Raw genomic sequence first — 18,049 nt, 5'->3', positions numbered from 1 at the left:
AGGATAGGATACCTACCAGTATTTCTGGCCCGCCAAGCTTAACGACCAACTCCGAAGTTACAACAATGATATATTGTAAGATTAACCCATGTATGCGTGTCCTTGGAGATATGGCAGTCTATACTTTGCAGATGCGCCTCTACATCCGGACTTAAAGATTCCATTCGAGGGCGGCTTCTGGACCGCATTGCACTCTAATATCCTGGAACCGGAATCCTGGAGGAAATGAACTCCCTTATCAAGTATCAATTTAGAAGTATATCCATCTATTGAAAATATGCCAAGAGGTGATGCAAAAGTTAGCCAAAGATAAACGCATAAAGGATGCTGCTCTAGTTCTTCTTCACCCAGACTTTAATTAGCGGAATATCTACATCTTAGTCGACGACCTAACCGTCGTTACTAGCCTAATAGATTGGTAGTCCAAAGTATCGAGCCCGCATTGATCTATGCCAATGAGACCCCTGATTTCGCTACAATCTCGGCTATTCTCGATGAAGGTCCATCCGATAATGAACAAGACGACCCAGAAATTTCTAAACAGAAAGAACGAGGATTGAAAGATGCATCCACCTGCCACCAAGACATATGTAGTCATGACAGCCCTTACTCCCAAGGTTCGTCCGGCAAGATTACTCAACCCAACCTTTTTCCGACTCTTCCACTACAGCCATACAACATGACAGCCATACAACATGGAGAGACTCTGCTGCCGCTATCCGGCAAGAGTTAATTGAGCTTTCAGCTGGCTGGAAGGAACTGGGGCTAGAAGGCTCATGTTCATATAATCCCACAGCAGCGGAATCAAACAGCATCAAGAATATAAAGTCTTCGAGACAAGCGCTCAAGTCATGGCTAAAAGACACACTTGATATAACATTTTGACGCTAGATAGACGAGCAATCAAAAAGTCGGCTAGTTGTCAATCACTACCGGAAACAGCGGCTATAAGACTGGGTGGAGCGCGCCAAACCCCTAAACAGAAAAGGAAATTCATCTTCCGTTTACAAATGCTAAGTGACTTGACATATGAGCTACTTCTGTCCAGGTTCGCTTCACTGGTAGATCTTTACGAATGCCCCGAAGAGCTTCAGACTGATCGGCCATACCCGCGTTAAAGTATATAGTCTGCGATAGCGCAATGCCCCGTCATCAAAACAAAGAATTTTCACGTAATAATGAGATAACTAGAGCAGGATTTGGGATCAAAGGCCCGTCAATATAGCGAAGTTCAGTGGAGCTCTCCAATATATCATTGTGTGAAATTGTGAGATACTAAGAGAATCGCATGGTTGTCATTGGTTATATCTAAGTGCGGTCAAGTAGACTAAAATTACATAGTCCACTTCCTAGCAAATACCCGGCACATACTTGGCAAGTGCCTCTCTGCCTTAGGCATTCTCACGTAAGCCCTACAAGCCTTCGGGGATTCACAATTGATGAATCTCATGAACACGTGTACTGTGTTTTGCCCATAAATCCATAACTTCCCCACCGTATTAGTATTTACCAAAGTTATCACATTCCAATATGACAAAAGAATCCAAGCTTATTACTGTCGTTGGAGCGACGGGTACCCAGGGAGGGTCAGTCATTGCTGCTGCCCTTAAGTCTGGTGACTGGAAGATCCGCGGAGTCACTCGCAATGTCAATAGTGATGCATCCAAGGCCCTGGTTTCGAAAGGAGTCGAGATGGTGGCTGCAGATTGGAATGATGAGAGCACCTTGGTGAAGGCATTTGAGGTACAATTTGTAAAACGCTTATGAGCAATGTAGCTAACTCGAACAAAAGGGGTCATATGCCATTTATGCCGTTACTGATTACTGGGCTGGTTTCATGACCCAGAGCGTTAAAGACCTGATTGAGGTCGAAGCTACGCAAGGCATCAACATGGCAAAGGCAGCTTCTCAGACCTCCTCTCTGAAGCATTTCGTCTGGAGTACTATTCCCGACCATGTAAAGATCTCGAGTGGCAAACATTCTATACCTCACTTTGAGGCAAAACTCAAGGTCGACGAATTTATCAAACAAGACAAAAATCTACTCAGCAAGACCACCTTCCTTTGGGTCGGATACTACGGAACAAACATCGTTCTGCCGATGATTGTCCCAAATCTTCTTGTGGGTTCACACTCTCAGACGGAAATTACTATACTGATGTATGCAGAAAACGTGCGGAAAATATGTCCAACTTCTCCCGGTCTCAGACGACACTCCTATCACAACAGTGGGGGACCCCAAGGTCAACACTGGAATCTATGCACTCGCCATCTTCAACCAACCTCAACTCACGATCGGCAGGATTGTTCTGGCGCAGTCGGAGACCAAGACAGCTCGTGAAATTATCAATCTGTGGTCCCAGGTTTCAGGAAAACCTGCGGACTATATTCAAGTTTCCCTTGATCACTATGATAGCCTATGGCCCAAGTGGGGACGAGAGATTGGCCTTATGTTGCAATTCTGGGAGACTGCTCGTGAAAAGAGCTGGACTGCCGATGAACCTGTTCTGACAAAGGAGGATTTGAATATCTCTGGTTTGATTGAGATGAAGGAGATTTTCAGTTCTCTTGAGTGGTCTTGAATTTTGTATCCTATCGAGTTAGTCCTAGCGATATCATCCGCTGCGTTGCCCCTTTCAACATTGATACAAAATCTCCATAGACTCAAGGGCAGGTTTCCCCGTCAACATATTCCGCCTCGACTTCCAGCAGGTCATCTGGTAACGTTCCTAGTGCCGGCCAACCTTCTCTTCGGTAAATTGACCATCCATGCTTTCCATGATCCATCTCCTGGTTGCTATTCTCATGGTATGCCAAATCAGCCGGGACACGTCTATATCTGAACCCTCTCAAACCCGAGAAAGGCAAGTGGTGAAGTAAATCATGACCCGGTTCAGACTTGCACTTGTCTGCTACGACCTGAATGACCGTTTGATCAATTCCAAACTGTCGATCGACGCAAACAAAATACAGTGGGCCCCAGCCGTTGATCCTGGGATATAAGTGAAGATCTTGGACAATGTCCCAGATGTCCTTCACCTTTCCATCAACCATGTCTGTGTCACCCTTCCAATGTATGAGTGAATATTCGGGCCGTGTTTCTTCATTTTGGGAGTCAGCCTCAGATCCAGATCCATCCGACTCATCAAATGCTAGCATAATCCTCTTCAGACTCTGTTTTCCGGCTTCGGTCAACTGATTCGTGAGGGAGAAGACAACTCGAATCCAACTTGTGGTGATGACAGGTAACCACGGGCGCGGGTTGATGAAGAACGGTTGTTCCGGGTGCCAGAATTCTTCTCCAGCGCCCTTTTTACGGAGGCCATACTCAAAAGGTCCTCCATAAACATGAACACAGCCAAGTCTTTCCATGTTCGTGCAGATATCTCCAAATACCATATGTCTCGTTATGACCGGGCTGGGGTAGATAGACTTGATGGTCAAAACGTTAAACTGTGGCTCATCGAGATCAGACAAAGGCTTGCGCAGAAATATCAGAGGCATGATCCCAGGTCTTGTCCTTAGTTCCGCATCCCAAAGACGATATTCATCCCAGAAATCCATGAGATCCAGTCGGGTCTTCATGCGGTGCCGGTCCCATGGGATCAGCTCCAGGGTCATGTCTGGAGTCTCGGTATACCAAGGCTTGGTCTCAAAGATCCACTCCCCTTGTGACATTCTTCTCTTCACCTGCTCGGCGGGAAACATTGCCGGAAGTGACTGCTGTAAAGTTCGTTGTGTCTTCTCGAACTCTTGTGCTGTTGTTTGATACAAGAGGAAGATGACTAGATGCGTATTTCCTGGACGACGTTTCCACACAGGCATTCTGATCGGAGTGCTGTGTATATTGGAAACTTGCACTGCTAGCTCCGTGGGTAGATGGCGACCGAGAGCAGTTACCACCGCATTAGCATAATACTCCCTTCCTGATATATCTCCTGCTCTGGACGTGAATGGTTCTTGATTGGGGTCATGAATTGTCAATCCCCTCCACCCTTTCGCATGAGCCCACAAAGGTCCCCAAGCTTTGTGGACGGATCTGAACCCGCTTGGTTGAGGATCAGGATCATCCCATATGTAATCTATGTCGTCGAGATTGAACATATTCTCTTGGGCGGAGCAAATAGCACGTCTTGCGAATACAGACAATCCACCTGATTGGATATCACAACGTGTAGATAAGAGGATTATTGAAATGACGCCTGGTCTCAAGTCAGCATCGGGGAGATATTTTCCTAATAGTTGACGTTTAGTCGCTTCATCCGCTACGATGATTCTTGGTCGACCGGATCGGTATGCTAGCACAGCGAGGGCATGGAGGTTGCTTTGGCTATCTCGGCATGGTCCTTGTCGAGCAATAGATTCGAGAAGCCGGCGAGGTGGCGACCATGGATGGACCTTGACTTCAGTGATATCCTTTTGGGAAGCAGCCTCAAAGTAGTCGTCAGAACGAAGTTCGAGGTCGTCCTTGAGTGTCTGCTGGATAAGCCCAATAAGCTTCGCTTGGCTCGATGCACATAGGTCGGCCAGCAAGACCAGTGGCCATATATAACCAGGGTCCATGGGTTCATCTAACATTCTGGATGATTTCTCGACGCACTCTCCATGTATAGAAGGACATGTTGCTGAGAAGGTGGTGTTGCTCCGCCCCCACCACACGCTAGTCTGGATACTAATGACAGAAGTCTGACTGTATGAAATGTATGGTATGAACTCAGTATATCAAACTCTCTGTATTTCTATTCCAGGGGTTGTTTTTCGGCGGTTTCAATTGGTTTCGATGGATCAATTGACTTCCAAGCGTCGAGAAACGGGTTGTATTGGTTTAATCGAACAAATCCGGGCTCATAACTGACAGAAGTCTGACTGTATGAAATGTATGGTATGAACTCAGTATATCAAACTCTCTGTATTTCTGTATACGCGCTCCTTACAATTTATATGGAGCATGATTATCTAATCAAAACAATAGAGGATTCATAAATCCTCTGGTATGCTTGGCGTAGCATATATTACCTGTGTATTGTACCGTGTATGCAGACTCGGTATTTGACAACTAATACTAAGTATCAAGTTTGCCTGAAATGGCCCTGCGATGTCATGATACCCAAGCTGCAGGTGGATTATATTGCATGGATTTGCATGAGCTACTCGATTTCTGTTCATACATCACGCAAGCTCTATACTGGATATCAGTTATGATGCAACATGTCTATTCGATTTCCCCTCTTTCTTTTATTTGTCCAAGGGACAAGAGCGTGAATCATATCAGTACAATAAGTTACACATTGAGAGGCAGGGAAGAACACGGAGGAGCGCAGACCGGGGGAATGGATATGCTGAAAGATCACGGAGGGGAAAATGCATCAAAGGCAAAACGGGAGATGGAGAGATGGCAGAAAGGTCTATATAATACACAACTCCAATCCCAGTCCCTGATGTGCATTACAGAAAAGAGATTAAGCAGTAGACTTGTCTCTAGGGGAGGGTGGCGTCAAACAGGATGCAGGGATTTGGGAAGTCGGTCTAAGCCTTGCTGGCCTGGTTCTTCTCCTCGGTGTCATGCGCAGCCTTAGGAATGAGGGAGTCTCCCTCAATGTTCTCGCCAGCAGCAACGGTCTCGTTCTTCATCTGGGTGCTGACCTCTTTGGCGTGGGTCTGCTTCTCAATGGGGTGCGACGACGCATCCAGCTCGGCGGCAGTGGGGGGAAGTTCGGAGGTAGCGGGAGCTTCGGAGGGGGCGAGAGCATCAGAGGGAGCTGGAGCATCAGAGGGAGCTGGAGCATCGGATTGGGGCTCATCATCGTCTTCCAGCTCGGCGCCGTAGACTTCGGGGTGTTGGCGGAAGCAATCTTGCATTGCCCTGCAAAAATTATTAGCACAGGACTATCATCCTCGAAAGTGACGTTAAAACATACTTGAATTTATCAACGCAGTCGATGCCCTTGGGCTCTTCCTCGGAGTAGACGAAGCAGCTGAAAGCAGCCTTGAAGTCCTCTCCGCATGGTCCGTGGGCCATGCCTCCAAGACACGGGCAGTCCCAGTTGATCTCGCCGGTCTCCGGATTGAAGGCAGCCTCCTGGCCAGCCTCCTCCTCGAGCTCCTGAGGGTTCAATCCACCTTCCAAAGCAGCAGGCTCGCTCTTCTTGGATTGCGCGGCAGCTCGTTCTTGGCGAATCTTGGGAGTAATGGAGTCGAGGGTCTGGGGGTTGGCATCATCGGATTGTTTCCGGATCGTAGAAAGGATAGAGACTAAAGCCGAAAAGCAGAGTTAGCGATTTGTGATTCCGAAGCCATTAACCTTGACGGTGAACGGATTGTCGCGGCTTGCAACCTCGGGATGGAGGAACAAGGGCAACCCTGACTTCCAATAGGCGAGACATACACTTCGGCTCCTCGGAGAAAACACTGCTCGTGTTGTAGTAGTAGATAGCTCCACCAGCCAAGCCCAATCGCAAGAAGGTGTTCTTCCAGCTTCTCGACTTGGTCGGACCGGTGCTTATCAATCGTCTGTTCGCTGGTGTACGAGCTGCGACAGCGGGCGCGCGAGCGAGCGCTCGAGCGGCGGGACGGAACATTATGTGTGAGAAGAATGGGAATCAATCGAATTGACCGAGAGTTCCTCCAAGAAGGGATTGAGGGGAGGGGAGTCGAAGACCGCGGGATGGAGAAGTTGGAAAGCGATGGTGGATTTTGGCCTGAGGTTGCCTGCCCGTGTCAGCCAGTCACGTTGCGGCTTGGGTCAAGATAATTATATCGTCACCACAACGCTTTGAGCTCTGATTTCTCTTGGCTTACATCCTTTGGACTACAATTTGATTTGTATTCATTTACAATGGAGTGGAATCCTAGTCGATTCTTCCGTCCTTCAGGGAGTCCTTCGCCCTATGCTCTTCTCATCCTCAATCAGCCAATCAATGAGAAAGCCTTTGGAGTGTTGAGCAGATATGGTAAGATCCTCTATGAATGACATATGACCACAATGGCTTGATAAGAAATACTAATACCCATGCAGCATCTTACATTATTTGCGCCGATGGTGGCGCCAATCGGCTCTTTGATATGCCGGGAGTTAGGGAAGAATCTAAAGAAGTAAGCGATATCTATGGACTTTGCTATGTGTACAATCTTTCTGGACTGGCAAAAGACCCCGAATCGTAGCACGACAAATAACACACCAAGCCAATGTATCAAGCTGACCACATATATAGCTTCCCGATTCCATTGTCGGTGACCTAGATTCTATCCGCCCCGCAGTTCGAGAACATTATGAGAAACTCGGAGTCTCCGTCCTCCAAGATCCAGACCAATATTCAACAGACTTCACAAAATGTCTGAAATATCTCAACGCACATGCCGCAGAGATCATAGCTTCTCCCCGAAAAGGAAAACCAACCACCAATGGCGCAAATGGAAACACATCAACCACACCATCTGATCATTCACCACTGGAAATCGTAATTCTCGGTGGTCTAGGCGGCCGTGTGGATCAAGCATTCTCCCAAGTTCACCATTTGTACATGATGACGCAAACGCAGCGATCAATCCGTGAAAATGAAACCAACACAAGCCCTGATGTCAATCCAGCTGCGGGTGGTAACCTCTATCTCGTCTCCGAGGAAAGCATTACGTTCATTATCCAAACAGGAAAGAATACAATCCACACACCCGCAACAAGACGAGCAGATATCGCGACAGCATCGACATCTGATATAAGCGAGTCACCGAAGAAACGGAAGCGTGAGCAAGAACAAGAGAAAGAACCAGAACCAGAACCAGAATATTTCTTTGAAGAAAATATCGGCATCATTCCCCTCTCAGCACCTGCCAAGATTACAACCCATGGCTTTGAATGGGATGTGGAGAACTGGCATACCGAGATTGGAGGACAGCTATCTACGAGCAATCATATCCGCGCGGACAAGGTAGAGATTGAGACCTCTGTACCGGTTTTGTTCACAGTGGAGTTGGCGGAGAGATTGAAGAGGTGATCGCGAGCGTGAAGCATGACATTGGGAAAGGAGGTTGATAGGAACCACGACAGTCTGTCGGGGACCTCTCATGCCCCACGGAGCCTATATAGTATGTTAAATTGCCTTCCACCAACCGCTGCGTGCCCCGGGTTCTTGACCCGCTCGGCTCCAAGTCCCTGCTGTGAACCTTTTCTTCGTCTTTGGCGTTCCTAGAGCTTAACAAACTTCCGCCTATCTACAGAAAAACCAAGACAGAAGCCAACGGTAAAAGTCGTCCACAGCATGGGTAAACTCGACCATACATATACAACTGCACTCTGATACCCCTGTTACGATTGAAAAATAATAAATCGGTCATTAGAAGAAAACAGAAAAGAATATCCCAAATTGGTAATCAGGACAACCGTAATAGAAACCCCAGGGCGCCTTCTCTGGCTAGAACGAGAGACCAAGAAAGACAGGGGAATGAGAAGGCAAGAAAAAAAACCCAATATCACATATCGCATAACCCACATACCAGTGACTAGAACTTGAACCCATAAACAAACCTAAAACCAACCAAGACGAGGGATAACAATCACCCAAAACACTGAATGACCATTCCTCGCCAGATCATCTGTACAGCCTCACAATTCATATCCCTCTTACGAGCGGTGCAGAATAGCCTCGTACAGAGCACCAACACCACCGATAGCAGTTCCAGTCAAAAGACCGACATCACCACCAGGGACAGAGTCGATGACCTTCCCAATAGTCCACCCGCTATAGAACTCAAAGAAGTTGAAACCATTTCCAAAGACAAAGTGCACCAGCAACGCCTTGACGATATTAAACGTCAACGGATCAAACTGAGCGAGATTAGGCGCAGACCGAGTCCGACGCGCACTGCTAGAAGCCTTCCAGCTCAAGTTGATAAAGTAGGCCGAAATCAAAGGCAAAAGCAGACAAGTAAAGAACCACAGCGAGAAAGGCGCCCAGAACGCTCCTTCTAGGAACACAAACAGATCGGGAACACGGATGGGAATCGCGGGGATCTGCGCCGCTTGCACTGGTGGTGTAGTAGTAAGATAGCGTATCGGGATCAACGCTTTAGCAAGACTGCCACCCTCAAGAAGAAGCACGAGGATCTCAACGGCCTTCACGCTGCTCAGAGTTGCGCGCAGAGAGTGCGCACGGTCTACGAAGCCCGACGCAGTCCATGCATCCTCGATGGTCTCGCGTAGCTTGAGCGTCTGCGTGTCGATGGCTTCGGCGATCGCGGCTGGAGACGCTGGCAGCGATGGCTCGGGATCCACGATGGGAGAGATAATTGATTGACGGGGTGTTTGGCGGGGTGTCTGGCGCGCAGACTGACGTGCGCTCGTGCGCGCCACAGCGGGAGTCGGGCTAACAACGGTTGGGCTGGGCACAACTTCTTCCATATCCTCGCTGACGGGTGGGTTAGTATGTGCGCGACAGCGATAGTATGGCGCATTAGAGGGCTTGCTCTTACATAACTTCCTCTTCCTTCACTTCTTTCTTCGCAGACCGACGTGCTGGAGTTCGCGCCGGAGTTCGCGCGGTTTCGCGCTTCACGGGCGATCCTCTGCGGGGTGGAGAGGCCAGACGTGAGTAGTATTCAGAGAGACTCTTGAGCCCGGAGAAGATAGAGCGGTTTTCGCGAAGATGTCTGTCCAAAACTACGACAAGATCATTCTTGTTATAGTCGTCATAGCTATAGCGATTAGCTCGGTCTATGCGACAATCGCAATCGCACTTACTGTGGGAGATCGGTTTGATCTGCCAACTCGGCCAACTCGGGCTTCTTCAGAGACTTGAGATAAGGAAGAGACATAATGTATCCGATATCTTGAGAATTTGGACCAATATCAAATAAGAAAGTAAATACTGGGGGGAAAGAAGATGCAAGGGAGGGGAGTGGCCGGTAATTGTTTACATCCGCCGATCGCCAAAACAAAACACGGTTTAGCGCGTTCATTCCCTTTGTTCACTCTCTTTGGGCATTTTCCTTTTTTAGATCCTTTAAGGATTCCAAGGTATATAGTAGAAAGGGTTCTTTCTGATATCTTTTATATACATGTGATGTTTGCTCTTTTTGCTTGGTATAGCAACCCATATACATCAACGGAACAGAAGGAATATGCCAAAAATATGTATAATATAGAGTTGAAAAAAGAGCTATGGTACAGGAGGCCGCAGCCAGTCTAAAAATCTATCACAGAGTAGGATACACAGTATACAAAGTGCTCAAAGCACCGGTCATAACATCCCAGATCGGGATAAAGAATCCAACGCCCCCGTTTCCCAATGGCCAAAACAAACGAAAAGAAAAGCAACCTTGGAAATGCATGCAGTTAGATGAAAGGCCTTACAAAGACTCTTCCAGAATCTGGTAGGCCTCGAGTTGTTTGAGCAGGTACTGATACATAACCAGCATCGTCCCGCTTTGAATGCTAGTCCACACACCGCGTGGGCCCACGCCGCGGAACCACCCTCCAATACCCTCCGTCCGGTAGATAATCTTCAACCCTGTGAACACAGAGGAAGTATCAAGTCGGGGTGTACCGGGTGGTGGGATTGATGTGTTTGCACCTGATGTGGAGATTGGTCGCGAGTGTGCCCGGGGAGTGTGGGAATGTGGTGATGTTGGTGCATGTGGCCGCGGGCTTTCTTTCGGTACATGTTCGACACAATGTTTGGCACCCGAAGAACTGGATGAGGACGCTGGGGGATTTTGCTGGGTTTGGATGCGGGTCTTGACCACATCCATCGGACAAGTGATCACACCAGCCATACCGCCGGCGGTGGCAGCTGTCAATATCTCCAAGCCCAGTCCAATGTCCCGCTTTCCAACCCATTGTTTAGCCAAAGATTGCTCTTTCTCGTAGAATGCGAATTGGAGCGCCGAAAATGGGAGATCGCGGAAGATGGTGGCCTTGTAGCCGTGGAATAATGCCGAAATTCCTTCCTGGCGCACGATCTGGCGGAACCCATCTCGCATGTTGCGGTAGTTGTAGCCTGAGTTGAAGTGGGGGTTGTTGTGTCGGCCCTGCAACTGAAGTCGCGTTTTCAGTACCTCGGATGGCACGTAGACAATTGAGGCTGCCAAGTCCGCAAAGAAACCACCTGATAGATAGGCGATGCTGGGGTTGATGCCCGAGTCGATCATCAAGCGCTTGGTATATTCATAAACGCCGAAGAAGATCACAGTGCCGGGAAACGAGCCGAGTAAGGCTGGCGTTACTCCTCCATATAATCCGCGACATAATCCTTCTTGGCGGTAGATTGTTGCATAGGACTGGCCCATCGAAGTGTATTTGGGCGGAAAGGTCGGATCGCCTTGTTGTCGGGTCTTGACTGTGTCTAACGAGTGCATCAACATGTCGCCACATGTTCCTCCGATACCACCTGCCAACATTGCCTATAAGTTCAAATCAGGTCAGCCTTGCGCAATGGTATAATGCCGCTAGGGACAATCGTACATGTAAGTATGGTGGCCGAGGCTCCTCATCCTCCAACAGCGCGAGGCCGTCATTTCGAACAGTGTAAATTGAATCACTAATTTCACTCATGGAACTTGGTTGCGTCCATGTCGAGGTATGTGAGTCCCCCGCAGAGGGTGCTGTTGAGTCTGAGGTCGCTGTCGAGAACAGGCCGAACACCCGCGAGGTCAGGCTCATGGCAATATGCCAAACTGCGATCCCAAGCGGTACTGGTCAGAACCAGATTAGGGGGGTTAGGGGGGGGGTGCTAAGGGATTGAAGGAGAGGAGCACCCCTAATAATAAGAAAGAGTGACAGGAGATCGAGAAAGGGTTATTGTGAGATGATTGTTCCACCCAAAATTCTGATCGGCTTCATTTTGCCGCCAAGCCCGATCTACCGCCTCAGGGATCACGGGATGTCATTGGGGCATTTTAATATCTCCTGAGCGATATGATTGTGAGCCTATGGCATCAGATTTGGGCTTTCTTCCATACCAGGACATATGAGTAGTTCCTATGAAAGCCGCAAATAAGCTTCTTATTTGTTGATATCCAACATATGCATACCCGTCATTTTCGACAAATCACGCATACACCTTGTCCAATTTGTTTTGCCCTTAAAGCCGATTGCTTGTAAAATTACTAGATTTGGTGAATCTCTACAAATCCAATGAAGCAATGAAATGAATCCGAGACAAGGTATGTTGATAAGAGGAAAGCAAATACAGAAACTATGCATCGCAATACTCTAGAAATAATAAACACAAGTCGTTGCGTATAGCATCATCATGGCGGGAATCCTCCGCGTCCGCCTCTTTTCTACAGTTGGGACCTGGGCGTCCCATATTCCGACATCCTCCCATGTTATTCGCTCATTCGCTCATGGAACATGCCAAAGTGAAAGATAAAGCTGTAATATTATGTCTTGCACCAGCCACCTTCGTTCGACAATCTTGCAAACCGAAAGCCAACGTTCTTTCCTAACGTCAAGAACTTCAGCTTGCAAAGCAAGGTGTCTGGCACATCACCATTGTGACATTTACTGAGGCTTCTTAGCAGCGGTAGGGCCAGAGATGTAGCGGCCAATATCGGTGGCCTCGTAGCCCTGGCGCACAACACCCTTGAGGGTCTCCCAGCCCTGGCGAACCTGGGGAGGAGTGCTCTGGTGGGAGATGGTGGCATCGGCACGGGCAGTGAGCTGGCGAACAGCCTGCTGGACGAAGGAGCTTTGGGCGTAGCGGGCGCGGAAGAAAGACAGATAGACGACCAGGAGAACCCAGCTACCCTTGGAGAAAGTGATAGCGGACAGAACAAGGCGGAACAGCAGGGCGATCTCGAGGGTAGCGACAACACCCATGCTGGCATCGTAGTATTGCTTGATGAACCGTCCAATTGTCTCAGCAAGGGGCGACTGCTTCACAGCGGGCTTGGAGTTGGGCGAGGAGGGAGAGGCAGGGGCCGGAGCAGCGGGCTGCAGGGTGGGGATCAAGTACATGCGGCTGTAGGTTGCGACATGGAAGACCGAGTAGACGCTGAAAGGCAGAAGAGCCAGAATGAGCTGGCGCGAGTACAGCCAAACCAGAGCCATGCCTGGAATACGTGTAAGCTTGAATTTCGGACTGTCACATCGCCCATCACTTACCAAGGTATTGCACATTCTCATCAGAGATGAGCTTCATCACAATTGACAGAGGGCTGCCCTGGACACCCCGGGCGAAGTGGCCCTTGTACACAACGATTCCATAAGTCACGGCGGCCGAGATGAAGGCCAGACGGTAAGCGATCTGTGCCGAGGAGGAATAGTAGTTGAAGAAGATGCAAGAGAGGAGGTAGCGGAAGACGGAGAGCAATAGTGTCACATGTCTATAAATTGTCAGTGGCCCTGAATTTGGGGTCTTTGTGTGCGCTTCAGCAGATTGACCTACCCAACGAACCAGGCAAACCTGCAACGTGGCATTCCGTTAGTATTGATAAACAAGGCATTGAAGCATCACTTTAGCATAGGATACGCACTGGAGAGTTTGGGCCAAGGCCTTGAGTCTCTCGACCAGGGGCATGGTCGCGGAAGGAGGAGGAGGAGCCATATCTTTTTTCGGAGGATGATAGAATCGAGTCGAGATGAAGGAAAAGTAAAAGTCGAAAATAGTGGAAGACAGATAAGAAGGTGGCTGGGGTGAGAGCGGGGAGAACCATCCGTGGACGCACAGTGAGCTTCCCTCGCTATCTCTCTCTCTCTCCGCCTTTGTGGTGACGTCGGGTATTCGCAATGTCTTATCTTTATACTTCTATTTCATGTTCTTTACTTCTCTCTTTTTGATCTAATATTGGATTTTGTTTCTCTGTTTGTGTCAACCTCGAGTCGAGTCGGTGTGACAGACCCGCTTAACGAAATCCAGTTTCAGCACTAACGTTCGGCCATTTGCATACACTTGCAGCCTTCTCCAATAGTTCATGTGGTTATATCGTGACAAATCACTTTTTTCTTTTGAATGTCAACTAAACCGATTGACTGAACACGTTTTTCAAGCTTGATCTCAGCTCTTCTGGGAATATATCTAGAGCCAGCCGTGTATAGATACTTTAGACTTAGGTGGAAGAAATATACTCAGACCTCTCAACCTTAGGAATCGACATAGCGACTGATCGAACAGGATACATGGCAGGAGAAGATAAAATCATATACTTAGTTTTGATCATGACAGGGCCGTCATAGGCCAGAAAAGCAAGAAGCCTATATAAGTACTCATGATTCTCAACGCGGTCAAGCAAACCTGTGTTACACTTCTATTCATATGTGACAATGAATATATATTCAAAAGACGAAAATGGTCTTTTGAATGGCCTTTCTAACGGTCTTTTTAATATTAGGAATATATACTACAGAAATCTGCTCTGCCCCTTCGCACAAGACATACTGAACCAGTCGATGGGACGACCGGGGACAATTTGGTTTTTTCCCATAGAACAATTCCTTTAATCCAATTCCTATCTAATATAGCGACTCAGCTGACTAGCGACGTAGTACTCGGTATACAAATTGGTATTACCACACAATTAGGAATTCTAATAGCCGTTTAACATGCACAAGGCTCATCGCCAGACGGATGCACTTTCATTATCGAATCCTTCCCGCGCTCAGAATTTAGTATTAATCTATATTTATAAGATAAAACGATAGATATTTATAAATCTATCCCTAGAACTCTTCCTAATCTTTAGCTTTCCGGTGTAGTATGCAATAAACCTACTAGGAACATAACAGTCGAATCAGTAGAAGTTCACGATCTAAATACGGGTGATCTACATCAGTTTATGCTAATCTCCGAATCATCCTGCTATTTTTAGGCCTGCGTGTTATGCCCTAACAGGCAAGTCTTCAGGAACACGAGCGCCAAGCGTAGTCTACGTTCCGATTAAGCTTAACAACATCGGGACATTTGAATAACACGAGAATTCCCTATGGGGACTATACGAGATAACCTCTCTGAAAATAGATTCGTTACTTCCACTCGATACAACCTCAACACGGGACACGGGACGGGCTTCATGGAAATAATCTACGAATACGAATTGAAGATCCTCTTACATTCCATTTCTATACGAGCCTCGTGGGGTCCAAGGCAAGCAAGAATGAACAAAATAGTTCTTCACATTCTCGAGGAATGAGGAACACGGAGATATAAAATCCTCCTTGGTTCCCCTTCAGACCTCTATCCATCAGTCCATCGCAACATCAACTCCTCTGCAATCTGAAATTCCCAATACCAACTTTAACTTCACAATATACTTCAATTATTATTCAAAAGTCCATCCAAAATGATGTTCACTCCCATTCTGGCACTCGCGTTCGCCGCTCTCACGCCAATCGTCAATGCCTATCCCATCACCGGCGAGGTCGTCAACTGTCGCTCCGGCCCAGGAACCTCTCACTCTGTAGTCAAGAGCTACAAGAAGGGAGCCGACGTTGCAATCACCTGCCAGGCTGCCGGTACCACCGTCAAGGGCAACGAGATCTGGGACAAGACCTCCGACGGCTGCTATATTTCCGACTATTATATCAGAACCGGAAGCAGCAGCTATGTCACCAAGAAATGCGGCGGCGGCGGAGGTGGCAGCGGTGGGGGCAGCAGTGGAAACCTGCCTGGTCTCACGTCCACCCAGTCTAAGCATGCAAAGGCCATTATTGGAGAAGCAAAGAAAGAAGGTCTCGGTCGTCAGGGCTGTCTTGCTGGAATTGCAACTGGGCTTGTTGAGGTGAGTGGATGGCATGTTGAATCATGTTTAATTCCGATATACTCAAAACATTACTAACACTATCAAGTCTAATATGCTTATTTACGCCAATAAGAAAGTCCCCGCTTCCCTCAATTATCCCCATGATGCTGTGGGCTCGGACTACGACAGCGTGGGAATCTTCCAGCAACGCGCTGTTTACTACCCCAACATCGCTGCTGATATGGATGCTGCGAAGTCGGCGGCTCAGTTCTTCAAGGGTATGAAGAATATCAGTGGATGGAAAACTATGGAGGTTGGCAAGCTGTGCCAGAAGGTGCAGGGCTCGGCATATCCCAGTCGGTATGCGGAGCGTCTCGCTGAAGCTAAGAAGATTTGTGCTGCTGGTGGCTTGTAGATAGACATTTCTTTCAATGTTTACTTGACTCACGCTTACTAGAGATTGTCGTGGTTGTTGGACTACTTGTTTTGTTGGGACTTGAAGAATGTGTTTGGTGCTTTATTGCTGTTTATAGTACAAGAAATATACAGACGTTTGACATTGTCCTCTCCTTGGGGGTTTCAAAAGGGAATGAACGATAAGATTTACTACTAGTCAATATCATGTATGTGCGCCAGATCTAGCAAGCACACACAGAGCTCTCACTATATAGTCCACAGTTGAGGAAGAGAGTGCCCTGGACAAAGCGCACGAAGATCAGGAATCTATAAGATCAGTCTTGTCGTTCTAAATTCCCAGCATGTCTATGCCGTTAGCGCAAATCATATGTTCAGACTCTGCCATACCATAGCCGAAAAGAGGGATGGAAGTGATGTGCGGAAGCAGCACCGGGATGGATTGTCCGCCCCACCTTGCTCCAGCTATCAAGTGCCATACTCATCATAGACGAAGCAGGGGCAGGAATAACGGCTTGCCTCTCCCATGATCTTTCCACGTCATATACTGATATTGCTCATGAGAGGAAACTTTGGGGATACGGAAGAGCCAAGTAAAACATGCAAATGACCAAGACTTTCATTATCTCCATTAGGAGACCAAATGCACGGGAATCGATGGCGTGTTGACTTTCAAGCCTGGTGCATAGAAGAGTTTACTCAATCTCCCAAATGATGTGAAATACTAACATCTTGACCGCACTAGTATTGAGGCTGGAATTGTGGATGTCTACTTTAGACATGTTATAGTATTACTACTTCTATGTACTCCTGGTCTTCACTAGTAATCCTATACGAATAAGTATTGGCAGCTCCATCGTACATCTGCAGTTCCCTACATTGCCGTGTTTCTTTCAGGGATATTCCCCAGACTTTGCCATGTGAATGCTGGATGATCCACAATACCCCATAAACGACTCAAAATAAAGCTTCCCCATCAAAATCACATGGAAGACCTCGGATGCCCTGCATACTAGCGCTAATCCAACAAGGCCTTCTTCCCCGCATAGTTTCCATTTCCATATCTATCAGATCCTGACCTCTGCAAACTCCCCGGATTATGTATAGCTCCTAACACCTCGCGGGGCCGAAAAGCACGTGTGAACCCCAACCCATAAATGCCGAAGAATTCATCTATCTGAACAGCCCCTCATCCCACGTGCTAACTAAAGATAGTGCTTTGTACAAATTGAATTAGTTAACTAGTTAAGTAATTACTTCTGTCCGGGGGACGCTAAGTCGATCAACCCTGGAACCCCGCACCGGTCAACGTAAGATCAACAAAACTCGAACCAAGACGGACTTTTGAGAGAAAAGGTTCGGATGGGTGAGCCGTGGCCTGAAAATCAAATGACATTCCTCGCAAGTCCCTTATCCCTACCCTGTCCAATATACATTTAATAAAGTGCCTGAGTCTCTATGGTCACTTGGAATACGCAATATGGAATACGAACCAAGAGAACTTCAGCCGCAATATAAAGAACACACTTATCTAGGTACAGCCTTGAAAATAAATGAATCTCACATAATCACCAAGGAGAGATTTCCAATTTCAATCTAGAAGGGTTCGAAAGTCTGAGATTACAAGGTAGGGTTTGTATTCACCGATAGTAACGACGGAGTAGTATCTCCGTGTTCGACGCACAGACTAAATCAGCCCCAACGAGGTAAAACCGCCGTTCCTGCATGAGGTGGACCCCGGAAGACCGAGACTAGTGTCGCCCCCGGCTTTAACTCATGGCGATTGGGGCTCGGCTGAGAATGGGGTTTTTTTTCAACGTGTCGCGGTATTTTGGTGTAATTTATGTACACGGTCGGATCCAACACTATGGGGATTATACTGCATTCTATAAGTCTATATGTGCTAATGGCATAATACATGAAACTCGATTGCATTGTGAGATTGAGATGTAAGAAGAAGATA

At 47.6% G+C, this 18,049-nt stretch overlaps 9 protein-coding genes across 9 annotated transcripts; 4 read left to right on the top strand and 5 right to left on the bottom strand.

Moving 5' to 3' along the window:
- Positions 1 to 290: 290 nt before the first annotated feature.
- On the top strand, positions 291 to 885 carry N7447_002283 (uncharacterized protein; the record flags this gene model as incomplete). The annotated part of the gene is given in 3 exon segments (XM_057226558.1): positions 291 to 335; positions 407 to 728; positions 746 to 885. The coding sequence occupies 3 exon segments, from the start codon at positions 291 to 293 to the stop codon at positions 883 to 885; spliced, it is 507 nt and encodes a 168-aa protein (XP_057090574.1).
- Positions 886 to 1,530: 645 nt separating this feature from the next.
- N7447_002282 (NmrA/HSCARG family protein) lies at positions 1,531 to 2,582 on the top strand (the record flags this gene model as incomplete). Its single annotated transcript, XM_057226557.1, has 3 exons — positions 1,531 to 1,743; positions 1,793 to 2,122; positions 2,169 to 2,582. The coding sequence occupies 3 exons, from the start codon at positions 1,531 to 1,533 to the stop codon at positions 2,580 to 2,582; spliced, it is 957 nt and encodes a 318-aa protein (XP_057090573.1).
- An 82-nt stretch (positions 2,583 to 2,664) lies between these two features.
- On the bottom strand, positions 2,665 to 4,578 carry N7447_002281 (uncharacterized protein; the record flags this gene model as incomplete). The annotated part of the gene is made up of 1 exon (XM_057226556.1): positions 2,665 to 4,578. One exon carries the CDS (start codon positions 4,576 to 4,578, stop codon positions 2,665 to 2,667), a length of 1,914 nt encoding a protein of 637 aa, XP_057090572.1.
- A 948-nt stretch (positions 4,579 to 5,526) lies between these two features.
- Positions 5,527 to 6,624, bottom strand: N7447_002280 (coiled-coil-helix-coiled-coil-helix domain-containing protein; the record flags this gene model as incomplete). Its single annotated transcript, XM_057226555.1, has 3 exons — positions 6,386 to 6,624; positions 5,919 to 6,252; positions 5,527 to 5,863 (listed from the first exon to the last, which is right to left on the bottom strand). Exons 1-3 carry the CDS (start codon positions 6,576 to 6,578, stop codon positions 5,527 to 5,529), a joined length of 864 nt encoding a protein of 287 aa, XP_057090571.1. The 5' UTR covers positions 6,579 to 6,624.
- A 211-nt stretch (positions 6,625 to 6,835) lies between these two features.
- Positions 6,836 to 7,991, top strand: N7447_002279 (thiamine diphosphokinase; the record flags this gene model as incomplete). Its single annotated transcript, XM_057226554.1, has 3 exons — positions 6,836 to 6,950; positions 7,016 to 7,092; positions 7,212 to 7,991. The coding sequence occupies 3 exons, from the start codon at positions 6,836 to 6,838 to the stop codon at positions 7,989 to 7,991; spliced, it is 972 nt and encodes a 323-aa protein (XP_057090570.1).
- A 626-nt stretch (positions 7,992 to 8,617) lies between these two features.
- N7447_002278 (uncharacterized protein) lies at positions 8,618 to 9,807 on the bottom strand (the record flags this gene model as incomplete). Its single annotated transcript, XM_057226553.1, has 3 exons — positions 8,618 to 9,401; positions 9,466 to 9,687; positions 9,734 to 9,807. The coding sequence occupies 3 exons, from the start codon at positions 9,805 to 9,807 to the stop codon at positions 8,618 to 8,620; spliced, it is 1,080 nt and encodes a 359-aa protein (XP_057090569.1).
- Positions 9,808 to 10,341: 534 nt separating this feature from the next.
- Positions 10,342 to 11,653, bottom strand: N7447_002277 (putative mitochondrial carrier protein; the record flags this gene model as incomplete). The annotated part of the gene is made up of 2 exons (XM_057226552.1): positions 10,342 to 11,394; positions 11,456 to 11,653. The coding sequence occupies 2 exons, from the start codon at positions 11,651 to 11,653 to the stop codon at positions 10,342 to 10,344; spliced, it is 1,251 nt and encodes a 416-aa protein (XP_057090568.1).
- Positions 11,654 to 12,496: 843 nt separating this feature from the next.
- On the bottom strand, positions 12,497 to 13,541 carry N7447_002276 (uncharacterized protein; the record flags this gene model as incomplete). Its single annotated transcript, XM_057226551.1, has 4 exons — positions 12,497 to 13,047; positions 13,100 to 13,320; positions 13,383 to 13,400; positions 13,471 to 13,541. 4 exons carry the CDS (start codon positions 13,539 to 13,541, stop codon positions 12,497 to 12,499), a joined length of 861 nt encoding a protein of 286 aa, XP_057090567.1.
- Positions 13,542 to 15,273: 1,732 nt separating this feature from the next.
- Positions 15,274 to 16,087, top strand: N7447_002275 (uncharacterized protein; the record flags this gene model as incomplete). The annotated part of the gene is made up of 2 exons (XM_057226550.1): positions 15,274 to 15,711; positions 15,779 to 16,087. 2 exons carry the CDS (start codon positions 15,274 to 15,276, stop codon positions 16,085 to 16,087), a joined length of 747 nt encoding a protein of 248 aa, XP_057090566.1.
- Between the last annotated feature and the right edge of the window lie 1,962 nt (positions 16,088 to 18,049).

The sequence above is a fragment of the Penicillium robsamsonii genome (genome assembly GCF_028829455.1).
Source record: "Penicillium robsamsonii strain IBT 29466 chromosome Unknown utg000001l_segment0_segment0, whole genome shotgun sequence".
NCBI classification, from domain to species: domain Eukaryota; kingdom Fungi; phylum Ascomycota; class Eurotiomycetes; order Eurotiales; family Aspergillaceae; genus Penicillium; species Penicillium robsamsonii.
Note: the sequence above shows the minus strand (reverse complement) of the source record. Positions and strands in the feature narration are given on the sequence as shown.